The 24,934-nt window shown below is 57.3% G+C and overlaps 1 protein-coding gene across 1 annotated transcript; it reads right to left on the reverse strand.

Annotated features, from left to right (window-relative positions):
* Positions 1-395: 395 nt before the first annotated feature.
* On the reverse strand, positions 396-23,292 carry SDC1 (syndecan 1). Its single transcript, XM_032497088.1, has 5 exons — positions 22,944-23,292; positions 4,756-4,837; positions 3,417-3,895; positions 2,713-2,848; positions 396-2,540 (listed from the first exon to the last, which is right to left on the reverse strand). The coding sequence occupies exons 1-5, from the start codon at positions 23,007-23,009 to the stop codon at positions 2,371-2,373; spliced, it is 933 nt and encodes a 310-aa protein (XP_032352979.1). The 5' UTR covers positions 23,010-23,292; the 3' UTR covers positions 396-2,370.
* Positions 23,293-24,934: the final 1,642 nt, after the last annotated feature.

Here is a 24,934-nt window from a genome sequence, read left to right on the forward strand (position 1 = left end):
AACAGACTAGGTAGCAAACTTTGGGTCAGAAGGAGGAAAGGAATCATGTCCTTGAGGAAAGGAATAATCTAACGTGCAGACAACTTTTTTTAGACCTTTGGCACCTGAGACAGTTTGCTAATGAGTTTCCAGGAGCTGCAAGACACTGAGCAAACAGACTAGGTAGCAAACTTTGGGTCAGAAGGAGGAAAGGAATCATGTCCTTGAGGAAAGGAATAATCTAGAAGGAGAGGCTGGGCGGGAGAGAGTAAAGCAGAGAGCCTGAGAGGAGGCGAAATGAAGGCCTGACGCAGAGCTGGGGGGAGGAGGGCAGAGGTGGACGTGGCTTCCCTTACAGGGAAGGGGACAAGGAAGGACATCACCAGGCCAAGACGATACTCAACCACCACCACAGCCCGAAATGACAAGTACCGTTTATTAGTTACATGAATGGGCCCCGCCACAGGCTGGGCGCCGTCCCACAGACCAGCAGAGGTGAGCAGTCACAGACCCCATTCCCACCCCCGAGTTGTGTTCAGTCATACACTCTGCGCAGAAAGTCCCCGGATGGAACACAGGTTCCCTTCGTTGGGTGGGGCGTCCCTCTGAGTCACAGACGGTCCCCTCTCAGAGGGGTCAACGGGGCGGCTGGAACGTTGTCAAATTAAATAAGCAAGCACAGGAGTTCCCAGGAGCCAGGGCCGGGGGCCTCTGGTCCTAGCAAAGGTGTGAGAAGAGGGCCGTCCAAGGTGTCTGAGACGCAGGCCTTGGCTCCAGGCCTCTGTGGGGCCTGTGGCCTCAGGTCAGCTGGACTGGGGCCGACACAGCTTCATTGTCATTTAGGAGACGGTTCTTCGAACTTGGCAACACAGAAATTTACATCAGGCCTTATATAACCTTGGCTGAACCTACCAAACTCCAGAAGAATTTTAGCAAAGACAAAAAAACAAGCCAACTAGAGGGACTCTGGCCCCAGACTCCCTCCCCACAGGAAAGAGGAAGGCATGGAGCTTTTAGCCAAGTTTCTCAATATCACTAGCACTGAGAGAAAAAGCTGGTCACAGCCACACGACCAGCACAGAAAGAAGCAAAGGCAGTGGAGTTCACGTGACTACTTTATATTAAAGTTTATTACATTTGGAAAAACTACTGTACAGGGAAAAACCCATTGGATTAAGTAGAGTTTTGCCAAAAGCAAAAGACTATCACTCTTTGGAACATTCCTGATTCCAGCCCAGGGCGGGGCCACAGGAGCTAATCGAAAGTGAACCTGGTCCTTCGTGGGGCAGCTCAGTGCAGGTGTGCCCAAGACCCCTCTCAGCACCTCCCAGGAAGAAGTGTCCCCCAGAGGGGACGTCAAAGGAAGGGCTTGGTCTGTGGGAGATTCTCGGGGCCCACCACACCTTTCCCACCCCCACGGTCCTCTCTCCTCGGTCCCCAGACTGAGGCGCCAGGATTCCATTCTCACACAGGCCCCTCAGCATCACAGCTGCCCTGGCCACCGCCCTGGCCCCAAGTTCATGGACAAGGGCATGACTGCTCAAAGAGGGGACTGCCCATGGCAGCCGGAATCTACCAGCCCACCAACGGGGCCCCCCAGCAGACACTCCATACCCTGTTGCACACATGAGCGACAAACTCAGAGACAACACACGAGCTAAGCCTATACGCTGGCTTCGGATTTGGTTCTCCTAGTCAAAAAAAAAAAGAAGAAGAAGAGGAAGGTCTTCTTAACCCTGATGCTATCTCCTGACGGTAGATTAGGGAAGCAGATGGGGGATGACCGAATCAACTTACTTAACTTACCTTGGAAGTAACAAAGTCTACTGAACAAAGAAACTAGAGGGAACATGTGCAAAAACAAGTTGACATCTAAGTTACACCTCCCCACAAAGCAAAGTGAATTCTGACAGAGCTCTGACCTCCTCTCCCCACCACTCAAAGGGAAACGTCCCCAAGCCTGCTGGCCTCTACCAGTAAGTGGTACAGGTGTGTCAGCCCTCAGCCACAGCATCTTCCAGCCACGGTGGGCCATCCGGGTCCAGCGCAGCAGGGTCCCCCTTCTCTGCAGGGCTGGGCCTGGGGAGAGGCTGCCCCGGTTTGGAGAAACTTGATCGGCGTGGTGGGATGCCCAGTGCTGGCTGCGGTGGAAAGGTCGATCGTACGCGAGAAAGCCCTTGTGCCCAAGTCTCCAGGCAGAAGTCAGAGAAGCAGAAGGGAGTCCCCTGGTGCAGCCTGGACTCTGCGGGCAGGGAGCCGCGGGCAGGGAGCCACCAGCAGGGAGCACCAGGGAGGTGGCATGTGGCAGGGGAGGCAGGGTCTGCAGTTCTTCACAGAAGAGGCAAGTGGAGGCCTAGCGAGTGGCAGGGGGAGGGGAGAAGCACTCCCCGGTCAGGCGTAGAACTCCTCCTGCTTGCTGGGCTTCTGGTAGGCCCCGCCATTGGCTTGTTTTGGCTCCTCCAAGGAGTAGCTGCCCTCATCCTTCTTCTTCATCCGGTACAGCATGAAACCCACCAGGCACACGGCGAAGATGAGGCCCACGAGGCCTCCAGCAATGACCCCTGGGGCGGGCAGGGAGGACAGAGGCCAGCTCAGCTCGGCTGCTCCTTGCGCTCAGCAGCAGCCCCAGAGGTGGCCTTGGCTATGGGCAGCCCCACCAGGGCTAAAGACAGCCCCCCACCCCCAGAGCAGCAGTTTGCCACCCCCCCACCACCCACCAGAGAGAAAACTCACCCCCCAGCACTTCCTTCCTGTCCAAGAGGCCCTGTGAGGCCCCTGTGGCCCCAGGATCCACTGGAAGCTCATTCCGCTGGTCAGGTTCCTCCGCGGCCCTCGGGTTGTTCTCCTCGGATACATCAAAGGTGAAGTCCTGTGGCAGTGGGGGGATCAGGTTGGGGGCTGCATCCAGTTCCATCTCCAGCCTCCCTGTCACTGCCACCACCACTCAGACACTCCCAAACCCAGACCTCCTGGACCCCAAAGCCAGGTCCCTCTCGCCACATCACCCTGGACCCTGGCAGAGGTATCAAACCAAGTGATACAAGGCACACTTTTTATATGAAAATAAACAGGTTCATTTTACTGTAAAGGGTAAAACGACCATGACCCTAAAGAGAAAACTCAGACCCGGCAGAACTTTCACACTCACAGCCGAGGCCTAAGTTTAGGAAGCCCTCTCCTCAGCGATCGTGAAGGACTCTTGCTCTGGTCTCCTGTTGAGTCCGTCCTGCCCTAGGCTCAGCCCTGGGGGGAGGGGGAGGGAGGCCCATGGTGGGAAACACGATGTGCTCATAGGCACAGGGGGTTGGGTGTGTCAGATGGCCAGGCCAGTGCCCCTCACCCCATGCACTGTGCTCTCCCAGGTACTGGGGGCCACCCTGCCCACTGCCATCCAATGTCCCAGGAAATGCAGAAGACGACAGTAGGCCGACACTCACCTGCTCCCCAGAGCCCTCTGCTACTGGGAGTTGGGTGGAAGCTTCGTCCTCAGGAGCCTTCTCAGTGGCAGGAGGGTCTCCACCCTCCACCCTGGGAGTGTGAGAGTCGAGCTGGCCATGACCTGTGGGAGCTGAGGTCTCGTGGTAGTCAGGCTGTATGTCCCTGTGGGGATGGGAGGTGGCAGGCCCCTGGGCCGTGGTGGCTCTGGCTGTTGATGCCCGGTGGGTGGTTGGGTGCAGCGTGGTCTCACCAGGTGGGTGGGTGGCCTCCTTCTCCTGGGCTGTAGAGTCAGGCACCACCTTTGCCACCAGCACCGCCTCTCCCTCGTCTCGCCGCTCTCCAGTCAGCAGGACAGAGGTGGAGGCGGCAAAGGTGTCCGGGCTGGTGGGCTCTGGAGCCACAGGCATGGCTGTCAGAAGCCCCATGTCCTTCCAGGTGGTGGGCATCTGTGGTGACAAGATGGTATCTGGCAGAGCACCTGCAGGGCCAGAAGCAGAGCTTGTGGGTGGGGAAGGCCCCGGAACACAAAGACCAGCCAAGCACAGGCCAAGGAAGGCAGGGTGAGAACCCATGGCTGACTCCCAGGCCAGCACAGTGAACCCCTCCTTTAAGTGAGAAAGCTGTGTTTCCTGGGGAAGAACTAGCCGAAACTAAACTCAACTTCCTCTAGAAGTCGGACCAGGGAAGCTGCCCTCTTCCGCTGCAGATGTGTAGGGACAGCCTGGTCTCTGGAGCCATAAGACACCAAGGCCATCCGGGAAGGAAACTTTCCTGTGATTGCTGAAGCCCGCTCCCTGGGTGGGGACATTCTCAGGGGCCTGAATGCCTTATCCCCAGTACACACATCTCTCTGGCCCCTCCCTGCTCCACCTGCCCTCTGCCCAGAAAGGCCCAGGCTCCCCAAAACAGAGGCCTGGTTCTTACCTCCCAGCTCCCGAGGCCCTGCCTAGGCCACTTTCCCCATGGATGACTGTAGCCCTCTTCTGAGGTCTAGTTCAAGAGCACCCCCTCTGGGAGGCCTCCCTGACCACCTCCAGCCCAAGGATTTCACTCCCCCAGAGAAAGGGGAAACAAAGAAGAAAAAGGAACATTTATTGAAGATCTATACCCCACCAGGCTCTGTGCAGCCTAACAGCTCCCAACAACCTTATGAGGTCAAGATATTGCTCCCATTGTACAGATGAGGAAATAGAGGCTTGGAGAAGTCAAATAACCTGCAGTGTGGACCCCGTTCTCTTCCTAGCATCACCCTTCGGGCCCAGCCAGGAGGGCTGCCTGACCGCCACCCCCAGCCCACGGTCTGCTGCCGTCTTGGGGTGGGCCCTCATGCCTGCTCACCTGCGCCTGAGCCAGAAAAGTTGTCAGAGTCATCCCCAGAGCCATCCTGATCTTCGGGTGGCATATTTGTGGCCACAATTTGCTGGAAAATGATCAGAAAAGGATATGAGTGGAGCCTGGGCTGGGGCCCTGCTATCCTGGGGTCCTCGTCCTAGACAGCAGAGTAAATCAGCCCTGTCCCCAAACACACACACACACAGCATACAAAGGAAGTCCTCATGTGTGGCTCCAAGCCCCTCAGCTCTGGGCAGCCCTTTGGCCACCCCCAACCCCTAGTGCTATGATGACACAGTCCTACGCTAGGTGCTAGAGGTAAAGAAACACACAAAGGAGGGCAGGCCCTTGTCACAAGAAGCTCAGTCTGGTGAGGGAGCCCCAGGCTTCTCAGAGGAGCAGAGAGACAACAGCATTACTGGGGACACAAGCTGCAGCCCCCGTGGGAGCCCATCAGCCCACCCTACACTGAGATTCACGACCTGGGGGCCACTGGCCTGGGAGCTTCAGGGCCCAAGACGGGCTTCCAAGGGCCCCCAAGAACAATGTCATAACCACCTGGCTCCAGAGAGGCAGACTCCAGGCACGCTGAGCACCAGGGTGTGGACAGCAAGGGCCCCACAGCGGGAGGGGCAGGGATGGGCATGGGGTGAGCTGTCTGTGCTGAGGCAGGTCTGCCCACGCAGAACACACCCCACTCCCAGCCTTTTTTCTCATCCACAGGAAAAACAGGGTGCAGACCTACTTGGGGAAGGAAGGACAGGACACCCACCAGGCTGGGGACAGATGGGGGGATCTGGAGGGGGTCCTGTACTAGAGAGGCGCCTGCAAATGGTCTGTGAGCCTGGGGTGGGCCCTGTGTGCACACAGCCACCCCAGGAATGCTGCCGGCCTGGCCCGGCCTGAGACGCTGCAGGTGCCCTAGTGCACAGGTCTACCAGGCCCTGAAGCAGGGGCCGCACCAGCAGGACCAGGGGTGGGGCCAGGCGGAGGCAGGACACACCACACACAGCTGAGCAGGCCTGTGCAGAACCCCGGGGCGGCAGGGGGACAACCTCCCCCCAACACTGGCTCCAGGACAGCAGGTGGGGAAGGGAGGACTCGGCGGTCAGGTGGCAGGAAGAGTAGCCATGAGTATTGTGTTCAACAATACGGCTTTGTCCCAAAAGACCCCATGCTGCAGTCCCATGTCAGGGGCCAGAACAAAAGATGAATTAAAAAACAGAACAGCATTGTTCAGAGCACATGGGGTTCACAGACCCCAACCCTTGCTGCTTACTAGCTGAGCAGCCCTGGGGACATCGCTATCCCTCTTACATCCTTAGTCTTCCCATCTGTAAAATGGAGGCTGTAGTAATATCTACGTTCCAGGATTGTTGCAAAAGTTCTATGAGGTTGTGCACAAAAAGAACCTAACAGAGCCTGGCACTCAGTAAGCACCCCACCAACAGTGGTGTCTGCTCTAATTTGGGGAGCACGAGCCGCTCAGTATGGAGAAGAGGATTCTGGGCCTGTCTAGGAAGAGGTGGGACGGAGATGGGTAGGGTTTCAGGAGAGGAGGCGGTGGGAGGGAGCTAGTTCACGGGCGGCTCTGCGCAGACTTGTCAGAGGGCAGGCCACGCCCGAGGCTGGGCTCCAGGGAACAGGCCTCCCCAGCCCAAGAGGCCTTGCCAAGTCCTGGCCACAGGCCACAGAGCCTCCCCCTTGAGTGGAGCAGACCAGGGAGGGACAGACAAGACCTTTGCCTGGAGCAGAGCTGCAGCAGGTGGAGGCTCCATCCAAGGGGCCCAGGTCAGAGGGAAGCTTCAGACACGTGTAGAAACTGTGAGGCTAGAAATACCACTGAGCTTCCTCTGAAAGTACAAAACCCAAATTTTACCTCCTCCTCTCTCCACTGCCCCCCGCCCCTCAAGAAAAATGTTTTGGCCCCAGCAGGGCCCATCCGAGCTGTCACGCTCCATCTACAATGCACACAGTCCCTGTTCTCGACCCACATCCCAGGCCACATCCTGTCCACACTGTCCCCAGGTGGTGCTTGAAATACCTGTCCTGCCTCCACAGAGCTTCAAAGCTGCCCCTCACCTCCCTGAAGCCTGTCCCCTCAGTTACAAAGACTATTGCCCCCCAGGCAGGCACAAAGTGGGCACCCCCACCCCAACATACTCCCACCCCAGGCCCATGGCAGATGATCCCCACAGGGCACCTTTAGGGGGGCAAGTATTCAGGGGACCTCCCTGCTTCACCCTCACCCAATGCCCTTGCAGCTCTGGAGGTGGCCTGAGGAGGCAATGCTCCAACTCCCACCCTTGGAGACAGAGCTGGACCTGGAGCAGGGGCCAGGGCTGCAGCCACACCGGCCTTGGCCGCACCGCACTGTGAAGCAGAAGACAGTCATCGGCGCCAGGCCCTATCTTATAGATGGGGGAACTGAGGCCTGCAGAGAACGCAGCACACAGGGACCCCATCAACCTTGGAGACACCTCCCAAGATGCAGGCTCACACCAGGGAGGCCCAGCCTCTCACCTACACAGAGAAACCCCAACAGGTGAGTAGTTTCCGAAGAGAAGGGCTTCTCTCAGGCCTAGATAAGACCTTGGATCTGCCCAGTCCTTGAAAACAATTTGTTCCCTCAGCTTGGCTTGGCTTATCCCTCTGCAATCTTGTTTATACAACAAGTTCTTAAGCAAACATTTTCTCCCCTGAAACTGGCTCCCAAGCCTCAGGGCAGCCTCTCCCCTCTCAGGGCTGGGTCTCCACCAAGGGAATGGGCTGAAGTGACCTCCCAGATCTCCAGCCTGAACCTCCTGTAACAGCCTCAGCTCCCCAGCTGCTGAGGTTGAACTTGGATCACCAGGTGCCAGCTGACTCGAGTTTAGGGTGAGACTTCCGGTTTCACTTAGCAGGACCGCTGTGCTACGAGCCTGCAGCCAGCTGCCTCCAAGGCCCCATGTGGGGCTCTCCTTGGCACGGCCTCTGACACTTGGCCACGGCTCAGGGATGCCGGGGACAGGGTGGCCCAGCTTGGAACCCACCTTAAGTAGTCTGGGAAGACACAGGCAAGCCAGTTGTACCTTTAGAGGGGCCCTTTCACCTCTAGAAGGCCCAGAAAAATCAGTTTTTCATACAACAAATCAAAAATCTTATAAGCAGGTCTAGACTCAGGCGAGTACGGGGGTCGTGGGGCAGACGCACAGAGGCTGGGGGACTGGGAGAATGCAAGGAACGGCCATCCCATCTCATCTCAGCCACACTGGTCTCCAGACCACAGCCGGGGCTGCATCAGGAGGACCCCTGAGAGAGGATGATGGCTCAAGTCAGTATCTCCCACAGATAAGGGTGAGGGTCCTGCCTGAGGCCACCAGGAAGGGGCAGTAAGTGTCTGCAGAGTTGTAGGTGGTGCTTGCTCCCCTCACCTGCCATCTCTCTCCCTCTCCCCTGCCCTGAAGGACCACCTTCCCTGATGGCCCATCTGTTTTAAGGGAAACATGCCTAAGTCTCCTCGACGTGCCGCAGGCCCCAGGGGCTGCAGGAGAAGCGTGTCATCCATCATCACCAAGTAAGAATTCCTGACTCCTGCCTAGAGGCCGAGGCAACCAAGGTGCTGGCCCAGTTGCAGAGGTGGAGAGGGAGTGGCATGGACAAGAAAGGGTCAGGGCTACCAGGGGCTGAGGGTCTTCATCATCGGGCTGTCAGATGTTCCCAAGAGCAGGCTGGGAGTCTGTGCGCAGAGGGCTGGCGGAGAAGCTCCATGAAGGCGGCCTCAAGCCCACTCTTCCAGCTCTCACCCAACCCTGGCCATGAGGAAGGCCACCTCCACCCTGTGGACCCCTTGCCCTGGCTGGCTGAGGGGGCCTGGGGCTATGCTGCTGCATCCCTCCAAACACCTCGGACAAGAAAGCTCCTGGGGAAGGAGGGTCTCAAGGCAGGATCCAAGTGCCATCTCAGAGATGCTCAAGTGAGGGGTTTCTGACTCCAGGCTGACCAGAGACGTTGCCCATCTGGCCCCTGGCCCCCACCACTCCAACAACCCAAAGACCTGCAGTTTCCAAGCTGCACCCTGAATCACCAACACATGTCACTCACTGCTTGATTCGAGTGATGGATAAACACAAATCCTTTAAAACACATTACTGAGGTCATGTGCCAACAGTACAATATCATGCAAGGAGGTCACAGACTTTGATATTAAAGAGGGTCTTCAACTTCAAAACTCAGGGGGACCATCATTCCAGGGGTTTTGGGGAGAAGAGGGTAAGAAATAGTCTGTCTTGGCCCTGGTGAGCTCCCAGGGCACACATTCAGGCACCCCACTCCAGGAGGCTTCTGGAAGGGGGAACTGTGCAGGCTAGGGTACAGGGGGTCACCCTACAGAGGACCCTAGGGCTGGGCAGTGAAGCTGTCAGCCAGACCCCGGAGAGGTGAGGACAACACTCAGTCCTGAGTCCCAGCTCTGGCAGCACTGGGGCCTCAGTGGAGTGGCAGCCTTGGCAGCAAAGTGGGAAAGGGAGGTTTGGGGATCTGTTGGTCACAGTGCCTCAGTGTGGCAACAGAAGCCCTGGCCGCTGTGGTGGGAGCTGGTCACTGAACCCAAAGGCCCCCTATTGCTCAGGAAGCCAAGGCCAAAGGGCTGATCCTTGTCACAGGGCCTGGGTCTCAGCCTTTCCCAACCAGCCAGCCTTGGTGCTGCTGCTGCTGGGGCTGCTGACTGGGTGGGGGGACCCCAGCTTGTCCCCGGAGCCCAGACTGAGGAGTCCAAAAGCAGGCAGACCCTACAATCACGCCAGGATAAACACCCCTCATTCCTAGCCCATCAAAATCACACGCAACAGCAGGCATCCTGGGGACGCTTACATGAGATTCACAGTTTTTCAAAATCTTTTTTTACCTGCCTCAGTTTCTTGGTCAGATCTATGAATCCAAGGAAAAAGAGCTGATCCCCCTGCCCCCAGACTTCACAGCTCTCAGGGGCTGAGGTGTCTGAGCTACAGAACCCCAGCCTTCACCCCCCACAGCCTTCACCCCCCGACCTGTGTGTCAGGATGCCAAAACGGCCGGAGTGACATCCATACCATCACCTGCACCCAGGCCGGGGGCTGGCTCTCTTTTTGGGGATCCCTAAGAGTCACCAGAGGACTGTTGGAGATGAGGTCTGAGCTCCATCCCTGAGGCTCATTCAGTGGGTATGGGGCCAAAGCCCAGGCCTCTGCACACTGCCAGCTCCCAGCTCCCGTAGGTGGTCTGCAGACTGCACTTGGAGAACAGTCTCAACAGGAAAAGGCCTGACCCAGAGTGGCCTGGTGGGGGGGAGACTGGGGAGGGCAAGACCCCCACTCAGGTCCAATGTTCAAAGAAGAGGTATCAGATAGCCCTGTATAGAAGCCCTAGAGGCAAAATGATCCAACAAAGTTCTGGAACATTCTCTCTATACATCAGATATGTCCACTCTCCACAGCCAGTATAATGCAGCGCCTGCCCAGTCTGCAGAAGAGGCCTCACTGTGGACCTAGGAGAACCCCCGAGCTTCCAGAGGCACCAACCCCTTAATTCCCAGCAGAGCAAGAAGCAGGGAAAAAAAAGCAAGACTCATCTGTCCTGAGGCTGAGCCCGGCTGAGCCCGGCTGAGCCTCGGGCCTGCCTGCCTGCCTGGGGCTGAGCAGGACCCCCTCGGTTCTCCAGGCAGCCGTCGTCCCGTAGGCTGGCCTGATGCAGTGACCAGGCTGAACCAACAAGAGCGAGCACAGAGACACTGATGCTCCCCCAGGGACCCCACCACTGGGGTGAAGGGGCAGGGAGGGGATCAGGAGCTACAGAGCCATCTTCCAGGGGTACCAGCCTGCCCCTCGAGCAGCAGGGGAAGAAAAGTTGCAAACACCCAGCCCTGCTCCCATGGCCTACCAGACCCCCGTGCCCCGCAGCAGTGGGATTTGTGACTCTGCTTTCCCTCATTTGGGGGATCATTTTTACCCCCTCTTTTAGCCCTGGCTAACATGGCCTGAGCATGGACCCAAGGGGACAAGTGGGCCAAACCCAAAGCATCTTAGATCAAGATTCTCAGGGGAAAAGGAGCCCTGACCACGGTGGCTTCCCCAGGTGTCCTGCTCTATTGTTCCTTGGTTACCTGGGCAGCTCTCTGTCTCTCTCTGGACCTGTTTCCCACCTGGACAACAGAAGAGGCTTGGCTGAAGAAGTCTAAGCCCCTTTAGGGTTCTGACAGGCTAGGCTGGGATCTGGGAGCTGTGGCCCCAATTCCTTGTCAGTGAGGCCAGAGTGGTGTGGGGGTGATAAGCTGGCCACAGCCAGCCTTGTGGGAGTGGGTAGGAGGGGCAGGACCACAGCCCGGGCCCAGGAAGACACTGGGACTCCCCCTGCCCGAGGATGTCATGGTGATGGTAGCTAAATCACTTCCTCTCTGGGGGCTTTTCTTTCCTAACTTGGAAGCTGCCAGGGAGGCATGCTTGGCCACTGAGGAGGCCCAGATCTCCCAGCTTTGGCCTCAAGACCCTGAAATCCACTCTCTCCCCACCAAATAAAGACACCCCAGAAGGGTGGGGCCCCAACAGTGCCTCAGGGCAGCATCAGCATTTCTGGCCTGACAGGCACAGTGATTTATCAGCTCTTGGAGACCCAAGTCAAGCTGGGACCTGCAGAGGGGTGATGTGTAGGGCCCAAGGCCAGAGGGGCCCAGGAACTAGCAGGCAGGGAAGAGGGGGCCTCTTCCGCCTTCAGCCCAAGAATGTGCACCTGTGAGGGCACTAACAGGGCCCCGGAGGAGGAGCACCTTTTAGGGGACCTCCTGGGCATGCTCCCCTTCCTCCATGCACACCGCCCTGACCTCAGCTGTCCCCACCTGCCACTCAGAGACAGACCTCACGGCTCCGGGGGATTCCAGGGCAGGGCCGGAGTGCAGGGAGCCATCTGTACTTGGATTAAAGACCCCCCTACAGTAGCATTTCCGACGCACTACAGGTCGGGGCTTCCAGAAGGGAAACCCGAGGTCAAGGTTGTAGAGCCTTTCTCCCTTGGGGTACCCTGAGAGGTCAGGTTTGTGTGGAGGAGGGGGGATCCTGGAAGCCAGTGCCAGCCGCAATGCCCAAGCCAGATCAGAGCTACCACTGGCACCCCCCTAGCCACCCCTCCACAGAGCTGGCGCCCGCCTCTCTGCCCGCGTGCCGAGACTCGTCTTAGAACAGGCCCAGCGGAGGGCTGGGTGTGGGGCCATGGAGCTGGAAGACCAGTTCCTCTGCTTTTCCCCACCTGCCAGAACCTGGGCCGGGCAGGGCAGGATTCCACTTGGGCGTTGAGCAAGGCCGCCCAGCCCGGCCCAGCCAGCCTCTGTGCCTGGTGCTGCCCTGGGAACCAGACAAGGGGTGGCCAGGGGAAAGTGACCAGGCCCAGTACCAGGAAACCTGGTTATAGCCTGGGCACGGTTTCCAGCTTAACGGTTTCCAGCTTCACATCAGGGGCTTGGCCGAGAGGTGGCAAGGGGTGGGGTCTGAGTTCCAAGTCTGTGACTAGGGAGTCAAGGCCTGCCCTGGAGGGGCAACCAGATGCAGCGGCCACAGCAGGCTGCCCACCCGAGGGAAGGGTGGCGTACCACCAGCGTGGTACTCAGAGGGGGAAAGCCTGCAATGGCAACTGGGGAAAGGGTATTAGATCACAGTGACTCAGTGTCACCACTCTCCACTTCCCAGGGTGTTGATGGCCTAGGCAGGATGCTGGAGATGTCCCAAGTCAAAGTGACGCTGGGGATGACAACTGTCAACCCACAGAGACAGAGGGAGTACCCAAAGCTCCCAGAGCCTTGTCCCCCACCTCAGCCCTGGCTGATCTAATGAAACAGCTAAGGCCAGAGGCCCATGGCAGGATGCCCCTGTCAGCCCCCCAAGGGTGCCCCCCCGAACTGCCCTCTAGCTGACTGATCCCCAGACTTCACTTGGCTTGGGGGCCTGACACGTCTGGCAGATAGGTTTCTAGAGACATCCTCCCCCTGCTCTGGCTAAATAAAATGTCCTCAGGTTTCAAGGAGGCAGAAACTTGCAGCTTTTGACACACCTGCAACCAGGCAGGGCTCCAGCTGTGTGTCTGTGGAGGGAGGGGGAGCACTTTATCACCCAAATCTCTCCCATCAGTGCCCTTGTGGTTGCAGGGCACCTCTTTTTTGAGGTGAAAATGCCTCTGGGAAGGCTAAGGGGTGCTAGTCACTCACATTAGAGCAGAAACCAGCTCTATAGGGGAGGGGTGATTCTGGCACTGGGGCACTGGGGATGGGTAGGAGCTTTGGAAGATGGGAAAGGATTGCAAAAAGGAGGCTGGGAGATGCCAAGAGCAAATTTTTAACCTGAGTCAGAATGTCACCCCCAACCCTATATCCAAGAAAGAACAACGAAATTCCCTTTGTTCCTGTTTAAGCCACAGAGGTACACGGCTTCTCCTCCCACATACAGAAGAATCATGGGCTAGTCTGGGAACCTGCCTCCAGGATAAAGTACAATTCAGATTAAGTAGGTACTGAGGCTGCTGGAAGCCCAGTCAGAGACACAGGAAGGGCAGAGTCTCCTGGAAGGGGTCCCATGGCAGAGTGAAGCTGGTCCTTTCTGGCCTGCGTGATGGAAGGCAGAATTTTCTGTGATGGCCAGGTCTGAATAGGCTGGGCCTGCTCCCCAGATTACCGGTGGTACTCCAGCCCAATCGGAAGCAAAGCAGCCCAGCACCCTTCACTGTCAGCCTGCCCTCCTCCAGGGGCCTCTTGATGGCGAGAAGGTTCACACAGCTTCCAACGCCCGGCGCTGCATTCCCAGGCCCTGGCAGCACCTGCACACAGTAGGTGCTAAGGCAGCTGAAAAGAAGACTGTGGATGCAGCCGTAGTCTTAGGAGCTTAGAGTTATCCCAGGAAGGGGAAGAAGCCCTAACACTTTGCCCAGAGCTCAAGGGCAGTCTTAGGGTAGAAGAAGAACCCAAGAACTGACCTGGGCTAGGGGACCACTTGAAAAATAGAAATATCTGAATTAAGCCTTGGAGGGAAAAACAGTAATTGCAGCTAGTATTTCTTGACTACATGTGCCAGGTACTAGTCTAAGCACCTTACCTGAATGAATTAATTTACTTCTCATGGTAACTTTAGATTCTAGCACCATACCTATCTTACAGATGGGAAAATCGAGGCAAAGAAGACAAGTCATCTGTCCCAGGGCACACAGCCACTGGAGTGCTAGAGAGAGGGTCTGGGGCCAGGCAGTCTTTCTATAGCAGGCATGCACTCTGTCACAGGGAAGACCACCAGCTGTCTCATCCTCAGGAAGAAAATAGCCATGGTTTCCACTGGAGGCGGCCCAGGGGAAAGTGCAGAAGAAAGGAGGACCCATGGGTGGGGCTCTCCCTCCCTTCCAAAGCAAACCTCAGCCTGCTGTTCTGGGAACCTGCCACTGTCCCCCATAGCCGGGGGGTCCTGTTCAGCTGGCCTGAGACCCTACCCAGGTGCCCCAGTGTCTGGGTTCACTGGGCCTCCTCCCACCGCCTGCCAGCCCAGCCCACACCTCCTCAGGTCAGAAGCCAGCCCTTGGCAGAGGCGAGCAAAGTCTGGCCTGCCGGTGAAGGCTCATATTTCTGAGCAGGGGCAAAAGCCATGTTTGCAGGCTACGTCAGCACATGGGGGTGAGACCAGCTGGCCATTCACACTGAGTGACGACTCCCCACCCCAGGCCAGGCCAGACTGCCCCCTTCTCCCAGTCACAGTCCTCAGGGGCTCTCCCCAGGGGGCTCCCAAAGCTCTCCCAGACTTGCTCCTCTGGGCCCAGACAAGGAGGGGCTCCCAACCATGCCACATGTTATTCCACTGGATCTTTCCAAAAGCCCTGGGAAGCAGGACAGGAAAGATCCTAATTTACATATGAGGAAACTGAGGCTTAGAGGCAGGTGATGAAACATGTCCAAGATTCTACAGGGAGGAAGTGGTGGAGTCTGGTAATGATCTGGGTTGGCCAGACTCCATGTCCTGGACTTTTCCAGCCTCCCCACAACACCTCTCTGTTCCAGCCCCAGATGGGACTAACCAAGGCAGACCAGCCAGCCAATTCTGGGTCCGATTTTGCTGCCCAGCCCCAAGGCTTCAGGACCCCAGATGGGGCCCCAGTACCTACGCCAGAGGTAGGCAGACTCAGGCATTCAGGCTCAGGATGCCGCCATCACACTGGGAGGAGAGGTAGACCAGGGTATCTATTAGATGCCCAGCCCCTCTAGAGGGGATCTAAAAGAATGATCCTGTTCCACAGAGGGTTGGAAGAGAGAGGGGTAAAGCTGGGGGCTCTCTGCTCCTTGCACCAATTCCCAGAATCCCAGTGGCCTCAGTCATTGCTTCAGACTCACCACAGAGACCTCAGGGCCAGCTTCCTAGCTTGAGACTTCCCAGGACTTTACAACAACCAGGCCCGCCCAAGGGAAACTGTGCACCTAAGCTCATCCCTCAGACCCTGTCCCCCAACCTCTCCAGTGCCTGTTGGGGGTGGGGAGGGGAGGCAGGGGACAGAGCTTGAGGATCTCAGCTCAGCCCAAATGGGCCCATTCTCCTAGCCTGGCCCTCCCCACACCCCAGCCTGGAGGAGCACGGTCACTACGGACAGCAGCATCGCACCCCAGCAGCTTCCTCTGGGAGAAGCTGGAGTGGAGTCAGCCTCTGCCACAGTTTCAGAGCTCCTGAAACACCCTGCATCTTGGGGCCCTGCGAGCCCAAACCTGACCACGTGTCCCTTCAGGATGCTCCCCGGAGATGGGGCACCAAGGCCCTGGACAGTGTCGTGTGCAGCAGGGATGCTGAGAAGCTACTAGAAAAAAAGCCAACACTAACTCTGTGCCCCTGCCGCAGGACTGACACAGTCAAGTCCCCGACCAGATCAGACACGGCCAGGGCATCAGATGTGGCATGGAAGCAGCAATGCAAGTCCTCATGTCCTCCTGAGGCCTCCTGATGCCTGGCATGCACTAGGAGCCGGGGTGGACGAGCCATTTCAGCTCTCCAGAAGTTCTCTCCCACCTCCCCACGTCCCACACACCCTGGGCCAGGCCCAGAACCCTGTCTCCTCAGGCTGCTGGGGAGCAGAAGGCACTCAACAAGGGCCAGTGTGGCCATAGGAAGGGCCAGGTGTCCCCAAGTGGGAAAGGTTGTGAATTCAAGGTCACGTGGTAGGACAGTTCTATTAACACCTTCGGAAATGAATGGAGCCCAAGAATGGTCCCAGCGCAGGCCTGGCAGCCTCTGCCATTCCCACTGCCTCCATCTGGGGAACCCCTTCCCCTAACACAGAAAATGCCCAGCTTTATAGCCTGAGCCCCTGATTTGAAACTGCTGTATTGTGAGGCCCCCGGACGAACTCTTTCTGAGGCTGAATGACCTTCAGTCATCACTGCTCCTTTGGCCCCACAGACTAACCTTCCTATCTGGTCTCAGTAACGGTGGCTCTCTCATACATGTTCCCCTGGACCAGGCGTGGACCCTTCCCCACCTGTACAGGGCTGTGCACATGGCAGGCAACCAGGCTCTGGGCTGGAGATCTGATCAAGCCAGGTAAGCTCCACAACTCCCCATGCTTGAGGCAGAACTCTCCTGGGGCAGCAGGAGCAGAGGCAGGCCCCACCAAGATGCTTACAGTTCTGTGACACAGCCACGAGACATCACTAACAGCCAAATGTAAGACCTGGCCTCTCAACCCCTCCCCCCATTTCACAGATGGACTCACTGAGGCCAAAGAGGCCCATGCATAGCCACCTAGCAGTAAAGAGAGGAGGGTCAGGGTTGGAAGCCAGGTCCTCGAGCCCCCACCTGCCTCACACACAGTGCCCAGGCCCAGCACACAGTGGGTTCACGGACAAGGCTGGTTGGATGAGTCTCAGGGGAGGATCTGTGGGCCTGGCACCATGACTCAGCTGATGAGTGGAGCGATAAACACGCCCACTTTCCCCACTGCCCCAACCTGCCATACATGGCTTCTGTTCCTGCTGATGAGCAGACCTGGGGCAGGTGGCCAGGATGCCTGGGTGTGTGCAGGGAACATCACCTGGCCCCCACCCTCAGCCTGACCTTGCCCAAGGGCCTTCCAGCCACCTCTGGTTCCCACACTGAGCCTGAGTCCACCTCCTCCAAGCAGCCTGCCCTGACCTCCACCCCTCAGGCAGCTAGCACTCCCTCGAGTCCCCAGAAGAATAATGGTTGAGGACCCTGAGCCCCAGCCACGTCCCTCCAGTGCCACCGTCTCCCTTCCCAGAGCAAGGTCTCTCTGCAACCACGGGCTGTCAGAGCTGAAGCAGGGAAGGGAGGCCTCTTGAGCACACAGGGGAGCAGGCACAGAGGAGCAATGACCTCCCAAGTCACACAGTGGAGGGTTAAACTGAGACTAGGAAGACAGGTGTCCTGGCTGCCCTTGTCTGTAAGAATAACTTCCGCAGATTTCTAAAGCTGGGGATGGAGGGGTGTCAGAGCTGCAGCTAAAAACGGAAAAGACAGCCAGAAAGGGAGGGAGTGAGGAAGACAGCTTCCTGGTTTCTGAGGAGGAAGTTGCAGACAGATGGTGACCAGGTTTCCAAAAATCTCGGACTGCAGCCTAACCAGCAGGAAAGTCCAATAGGGAAATCAAGTCAGGACCGCCCAGGCAAAGCCCAGCTGCAACCCATGCTGCAGGCTCACCGCTCCACACCGGCATGTGTACACACACATACACACACACAGACTCGTAGGGCTGCAACCTTCAGGTGAGTCACTGGGAAAAGGAGTTTTTTCCCAGGGCTGAAGGCCAGAGGAGGAGCAGCCTCTACATATAATTAGGCAGAACCACAGAGCCACAAGTGCGGGAGAGAGGCCCTCAAGCCTCCCCTCTCCTGACCGGGCGGCCCCAAGCACCACGACTGCCTGATGCGCCCCCTCGCTGTAAGTGTGTCTCTACACACTTGCGGTAGACCTGAGGATGCAGGGGACTTTCTGGTGCTGACTCCCCACCCAACGTCAGCATCCTGAGGACAGGCAGAAGCAGTTACATCACACAGATAAAGCTAGCCCTTCTTGGTGGGGGGGGGGGCAGTGGAAGGGAGGGGGCTCCCCACGTCTGCCTGGAGCCACAAGTTGCACAGTTGCTGAAGTGACCCCGAGCACAGGGACTTGCCTCGTGGCCTCACCTCTCTGGCCTGGGCCCCAAATGTGACTCCTGGTGTCGAGAGGTGCATACAAGGCCTGCCCTCCCTGGGCACTGCCAGGGCACTCATGGCCGCTCAGAGGGAGGTTCCCGAATGCACGCTCCCATCTAAAGCCCAACCTCTGCTGGAACAGCTGAGAGGGAAATGACACTGCGCTGAATCTGTTCCAGGGTGTACGATCCTGGCGCCAAAAGTCTTCTTTCCTCAGACTCCGTTAACCCCATTCCTTCCCTCTAGACAGACTTACGCAGGCCTTCAAGGAGGGCTTTCAACCCAAGACTCCAAAATTTGTTGTTGGAAAGAAGGAGGGAATCAGGAAATCGTTTGTTCTGTAAAAACCCCAGGGCTCCGGGACTAGAGCTCATTTAATGATCAAATCCTCATGTGGCTGCTCTGGCAGTGGGACCTGGAGATGGGGGTGGGCAGCAGGAGTGAGCCCAGTGCAGGAGCCAGGAGTCCTCGGTTCTAGTCACCCCACTGGTGTCACAGTGCCTGCCTTCCAGGCTTAAAAAGAGATCTACTAATTCCACAAATGCTTCCCTAGTGCCCAAGATGAAAGTCAGAGTAGGCTGGCTGCCGCCCTGGGGGGCAAGTGCAAGGGCAAGCTGGGCAGGTTTCAGCCAGCCTCGCAGGCCGGGCTTCATGGGGGAGACTGGCCAATCCTGCAGTTTCCTCATGCCAGACACATAGGCACACACATATGTACAAATTCTGGTGCTTCCACGTTGTCCCCTTGGAGGGGCTCGCCCCTGCCGGCCTCATCCACAAAATGGGGACAATGACATACATGGTAAAGGTTTGGGGTAAAGATGAAATAAGGATGCAGGAAAGTATGGAGCACTCAATAGTAGGCATTCAGTTAAAGGTGACCCTAATTCGATCAACAGCTAACTTTTCTCTGGCGCCCTCCTTACCAAACACTTTCACACCTTCATTATGAAATGAATACGCAAACGACAGAATGAGGACAGGGAGAACAGGTCTGATGTCCGCTTGACACAGGATGTCAAGACTTGGAAGCAAAGTGACTCGCCTGAGATTACGTGGTAAATTAGTGGCAGAGCAGAGACCAATCCCAGGGCTCGACTTCATCCAAAGCTGGGTGCAGTGCGATGTGTGCACTATCACCCAAGTGAAATATGATGAGAAAATGGCGACAGGACCCAAGCTTAGGACAAGGGCCCTTGTCAATCAGGATTTATAGCGAGTTAGCCTTGCCAGTTACCTGTGACAGGCAAGTCACCACAACTCATGGTCAGGTGCTTCCCCCAGAGGTCACTGACACCTATTCAACAAGGGAGTCCATAAGCACCTCCCTTGACAGCCTCTTTGTTATCTAGGGTACTATCAGGCATACTACAGAGTCCCAGCTGGGGCCATGAAGGCACAAAATCCACATTATCACAGATCATGAACATTACTTACAGGTGAGACCCTTACTCAGTGCCAAAAACTGTCTTAGAAATAATTCGAGCAAATCTGTCTAGTTTCTTAGTACTGCTGGAGAAAAGTGCCAATTAGAACTGAACTGAAAAGCCACTTGCTACGCCTAGGCCCACTTTTGGCTGCCATCAGACAGGGATAGAAGAGGAGAAAGAGAAACCAGAATTCCAAATGTACCACCATGGGGGCACCAGGCCCAAGGATAAAGTATGCTCAGAGCTCAATAAACCCAGGAGACAAATGCCATAACCTAACTTGGTGACAGCTGTGAGGACCCTGGCATCCAGAGATTAAACTATGCCTAGTATTCTTTTGTTAATAAAGTAAGGGAAATAAATATTTCAGAGTCCTGCCCAAAGTAAGAATACTTGTGGGGGTAATATGGATTCTTAGCTTACTGAAAAAAACCTGGCTACCAAGGATATTTCATTGTCAAGGGATTTCAGAATCCAAAATTCTCCTTCAATAAACGATTCCTATATAAAGTTATCCAAAATTCAAGCTCTTCATTAATTCTTTCCAGGCTCCTCTCTTTTCTTATCCCTCTCCCCAACAATCTGGGTTAATGAGGTTTTATTGGAACCCACCACGAGCCACAGGTAGAGACTTAAACCAGCCCCACCCTCCCCAAGGAACCAAAGCCAGGAGTGACATCACCTCAAGAAGGCTCTGAGCCCAGGCGGACGGAGGCAGTTAGAGCCTTCCCCAGCCCCCACCCACTCTGCCAGGCCGTCGGGAAATGTCTCTACTAGCCCCCATAATTAAGGCAAAAAGGGATTTTATGCCTTTCAAGAAAGAGAAGAGAGGAAGAAAGGAAAACAGCAAATAACTTCCCAGAACAAGCAATTTTTCTTGCATGGCAGAAACAAAAGACCACGGGAATCTCTCATATACACACAACCACACACAGAAAGCTTTTTAGACAAACTTGTTCTCGTCTCTTGGGAGTGGTTTTGAGCAACCTCCTGCCGGAGCAGCCTTCCCTTGTCCAAATCAGGCACCCAGGATCATACCCTACCTCACTGGTCCCCAGGGGGTTCTGACCTGCTTCCCACTGAGGCCAAAGTGAAACCTGGGAGAGGCCAGGTCTCTGCAACCAGTGGACATCTCCTATTTCGACAAATCCCGCTGCCTTATTTCTTTTAGGAAGAATGCAGAAGAGGGCTCTGGGAAGGTACTTTATGCCCCTACTGTTAACCAAATACGGACATCCACTGTAAAAGGGAGAAGATAGAGCTGGGAAAGAGAAAACAAACTAAACTTTATAAAAGAAGACTTAAGCTCTGAGCCAAAGTCTGATCCCAAAGTTTAGTGTTTTCAGGCTCAGCTCAACCACCTCCTCCAGGAAGCCTCCCACCACTGCAGCTCTAATGAGCCTCCCCTGCCCCAGACTTGAAACTCAACTGTCTCTCAGCCCTGTATCTCCATAATGGATCAAAGTTTCTAGGCCCGGGGTGGGGGAGGGGGTGACAAATGCAGCATCTGCTCCTTCCCAGCACAGAAAAAGTCTGGGAAACATGGTCCCATCTGCCTCTCCACGTTAAGGGTGCTCTGGGATCCCAGCTCAGAGGATTGCCAGCCTACCTAGGGCAGGCAAAAGAACCAACACCACTCCTCGCGATTCTGGCTAGAAAAAGGTGGAGTACCGCTGAGGCCCCATCTTGAGCCTGGAGAGAGTAGGGCAGCCAGTTAATGCCAGGTGGGCCAGGGAGGTAAGCCAAACTCCTCCACCTCCTTCTCCAGAGTATTAATTATTGATTCAAGGGGCAGTCTGAATCCCACAGAAGCCACGACCTTCAAGAGTGAAGGAGAAGCCAGATGCCAACTTCTGGGACCTGAAAGCCAGAAGTGCTCTGGAGACCCAGCTCAGAAATCCTGTCTGTCCCCATGGCTTAGGGGAGCCATGGGCACCCCATATGCACACACTCCCAACTCATCAGCAGTTCAAGAGCAGGAGGGACTCTTTCCTGGACTCCAAAATTCTTCCAAGCACAACAGTCACCTGGTAAGCATGGAGTGCACTTTACAGATCAGCCTGGAAAGCACCTCGCCTGAGCCAGACCCTGTGAAATACCGCAAGGCTCTCAATAACTGGGAGCTACTATTATTACGGAAGGACCCGCTGGGAGGGTTGGCGCTGCTGAGAGATAATACATTGTAAGTGTTGGACTGGGATACCCACCCCCGGCAGACGTTCCTTCCCCTCCCACGTGCCTCCTTTTGCCAGAGCTAGGGAAGTCCAGCTGTCCAGATGTTGTGGCGAGAGACCGCCACTTCCGGAAGGGGAAGAGCCCCTCGGTCCGCATCTCCCCTTTCCATCCCTGGGGATGGCCGACCCGCCCGCAGGGAGGACCCCGGTACTCTAGCACTGGGCGTAGGGGCTGGACGGTGGACGTGGGCACCCAGCGGCCAGCGCTGACACCTGGCGGCAGCCCAGGCCCCAGCCCACGTCAGGGCCGGCGCTGCGGGGCGGTTCCCAGGAAAGCGTTACAGGGGCCGAGAACAAAGCGCCCCCTTTGGGGAAGGCGGGCCAGCCGACGGCGGCTGGGGCGGGAGATCACTTTCTGGGGACCCTCGGGATGCTCTTTGTCGGGTAGGTCCCTCTTTAGAGGGGACCCACCCCTCGCCAAAGGTGGATGCTGGAGTCCTACCCAAAGGCCTCCCCACAGCCTCGGGCTCCACATTTGTCCCCCTTTTCCTCCAGCTCCACTGCGCGGGCCAAGTGACCCGCCTTCCCTCCGCGCGGCTCCAGCACAAAGCCAGGCCGGGGGAGGGGAAGAGCCATTCCCGGGTCCACTCGCGTGGAAGCCGCCTGGGCGCCCGGGCCGTGCCCAGCGCCGGCTCGCGCCCCTCTGCGGGCAGCACAACTTCAGCAGCCCAGAAGTTGGGTTACAGCGGGTCTTTAGCGTTCCAGAGCCAACTTCCCAGAACCTCACGCTACCAGCTCGGCCCGGCTCCTCTAGGGCAGTCAGCGGACAGCCTAGGACCCCACCTCCACCGGCCCGCCCCGTCCCCTCGCAGTCCTGGCTGGGGCTCCTTGGCGAATACGCCCGCCTGCTCCCGCGCCGACTCCGCTGCGCCCAAACTTGCCTCCGCCAGAGGGGCCAGGCGCCCCGGCTCGGCTGGTCTGGTTTGAATTAGGGTTCGCGGGCGGGGCGTAGTTGCCGTGATCACAGCATCCACCCGGGTTACCGGCGGGAACCCGGCCGCCGCGGTGCAGGGGGTGGCCGGATGATAGCCGGTGACCCCAGGCGCAGCCGCAGGCTGGCGGGCCCCTTCTCATGTGGAGCCGTTTTATATAATTGAGCGCGGGACCCCGGCACAGGCTCCGCTCCGCTGGGCGCCCCAGGCCCCGGCCCGGAGCAGCAAAAGCTGCACGGCGCCCCCCGACGGCGGAGGCAATTGGGGTGGGAGCCCTGATTTCCGGGCTCCAGGTCCCTGGGCCCGCTGGGCTAGCGCGGGAAGAAGGGAAGTCCCCGCTTCCCCTCCCCCTCCACGTGCCGCCGCCGGCATCGGCGGGTCTGCCAGCCCCAGCTTCCCGCCGCCTCCCAGCCCTGTCCCGGGCTACACTCACCGGGAGGGCTGGCTGCAGGCGCAGCGCCAGCGCGCAAAGACAGAGCCAGAGCGCCGCGTGCCTCATGCTGCCCGGACCGGTGGTGCAAGAGCGGCGGACTGCGCGGGTCGGAGCTGCGCGGCGCTGCGCGGACTGAGCGGAGCTCTGGGTCGGCTCCACGGTTTGCGCTCGAGTGATGCCCAGTGCTCGGCTGTCCTAGGCGAGAGCTGTGGGTTCCGCCGGCTACAGTCCGCTCTCTACTGCTGGATTCCTCTCTGGTCAGCTCGGCTCGCGCCTGCACCTCTCCCGCCGAGCTCCGCCTTTTAATAAACCCGCAGGCCCTTAGCCGTTGCAAAAACTAGCCCCCCACCCCCAGCTCGCCAGGTCCCGGGGCCAGCCCCAGTCCCCACCCCCTAGGACCCCGCCCCCTGAGCCACCCAGCCCGGCCCCAAGGAACGCTCCACCCTCGGAGCCCCAGCCCCGCCCCTGTCCCACACCGCGGTGGCAGAGCCTTGCCTATCTCCAGAGCCAAGGTCCCCGAAAGCCGTGGTTCCCGGAGTTTCACCTTCGCTGCTCCCAGATTCCCAGGTTGTGGGGGCCAGACGCACCCACTTCCCCCCTTGGCCCAGGGTGTTGAGGCTCTGCCCGGCGGAGGGGCGGGAGGGGCAGTAGTTGGTCCTTGACTGTCGGCACCAGTCTGCAGCGCCCTCTGGGCGTGGACACGGAGCGGCCTCCAGGTGCACTGGACTCCCAGATGCGGGCAGGAAACACTTTCTGAGCCTTTGCAGGGCCCCCTAGGGATGGGGCCTTAAACAGATGGACCCTTCCCTGGCTGCAGATGGGGTTCTCTGCGCCCTCCCTCTCTCCCCACTTCCCAGCACAGGTTCCTACTTGCGCTCGCCTTCTGCCTATGCTGGAAACTCGGGGCCTTACTTTAAACAGCAGGCCATGCTCAGGAAGGGCTGTTAAAAAATTAAAAAGTTTAAAAAGGACCTCTCAGTGTCTTTCTACAGAGAACAATGCCCTCTCTCTTCATCCTCTGAGTTAAAAGGAAAAATAAACGGCTCTGTGCCCAGGTGACCTAGCCTGCAGATCTGAGAACCACCACTGACGTTTCTGCTCCTACATGATTCCCTGAGAAGCTTCAATATTCCCATCATCAATCCGGAACCTCGGTGCAAAAAACTATGAAAGGCCTGAGGGTGTAGTGCAAACGGCCTTGAAAGAGAAGGGGAAGAACCGGCCTGCAATCTGGTAGGCAGGAGAGATGGTGCCAAATGACCTTGGACCTGGAGACCAAAGATGGCATCTCCCCCCCCCCCCATCCTCCTCAGGCAGAGGACAAGTCCCGCCCCAGTGGCCAAAACTGGGAACCAAATAGATCTCCTGAGGCTTCTTGGCCTCTCAGTCAGTCTCCCGTGTTTCTCTTTAAATGGATTAAACATTCCCAGGTCCTGTGTTACGTAGGCAGGGACAATTGGCTGCAGTCCCTCTGATTCTCCTCTACCAACTCTGCAGGTTTGCTCTGAGCTAAGCAGCCTCCTGGTCCCCATCTTAGCCATGCCCCTCCACCAGACACTTAAAGTTGTTGCCCCTCCCTCCCCAACAGCACTCAGGCCTAGTTTTGCCCCTGTTCCTGTATACCTGTTTGAACTCAGGCAGCTCCCCATTTTGGGGTCTCAGTGTCCCCTGGTCTATCTATAGTGGATAACAAATTCTCATCCGGGTTCTCAGGGCCTGATGTGGGATTCCCTTAGTGCCTTGGTTTCGAGGATCATCCAACAGCATGACACCAGGCAGGGCCCCTCCAAGGAGCTCAGGAAGTGCTGGTGGGTTAAAAGGCCTTTTCAGTAGAAGGCCATGAGTGGGTCAGCCAGGGACTGGCTCACGATCTGAGGTCAGCTCTCTAGCCCTTAAAAGTAGATTCGTTTGGAACCTTGCCTTTCTCTACGACACAAAATAAAGACAATTGGGGTCAGGGAGCATTTGATCGAGTCTTTTTATGTGATAAA

The sequence above is a fragment of the Camelus ferus genome, chromosome 15, assembly GCF_009834535.1.
Source record: "Camelus ferus isolate YT-003-E chromosome 15, BCGSAC_Cfer_1.0, whole genome shotgun sequence".
NCBI lineage: Eukaryota > Metazoa > Chordata > Mammalia > Artiodactyla > Camelidae > Camelus > Camelus ferus.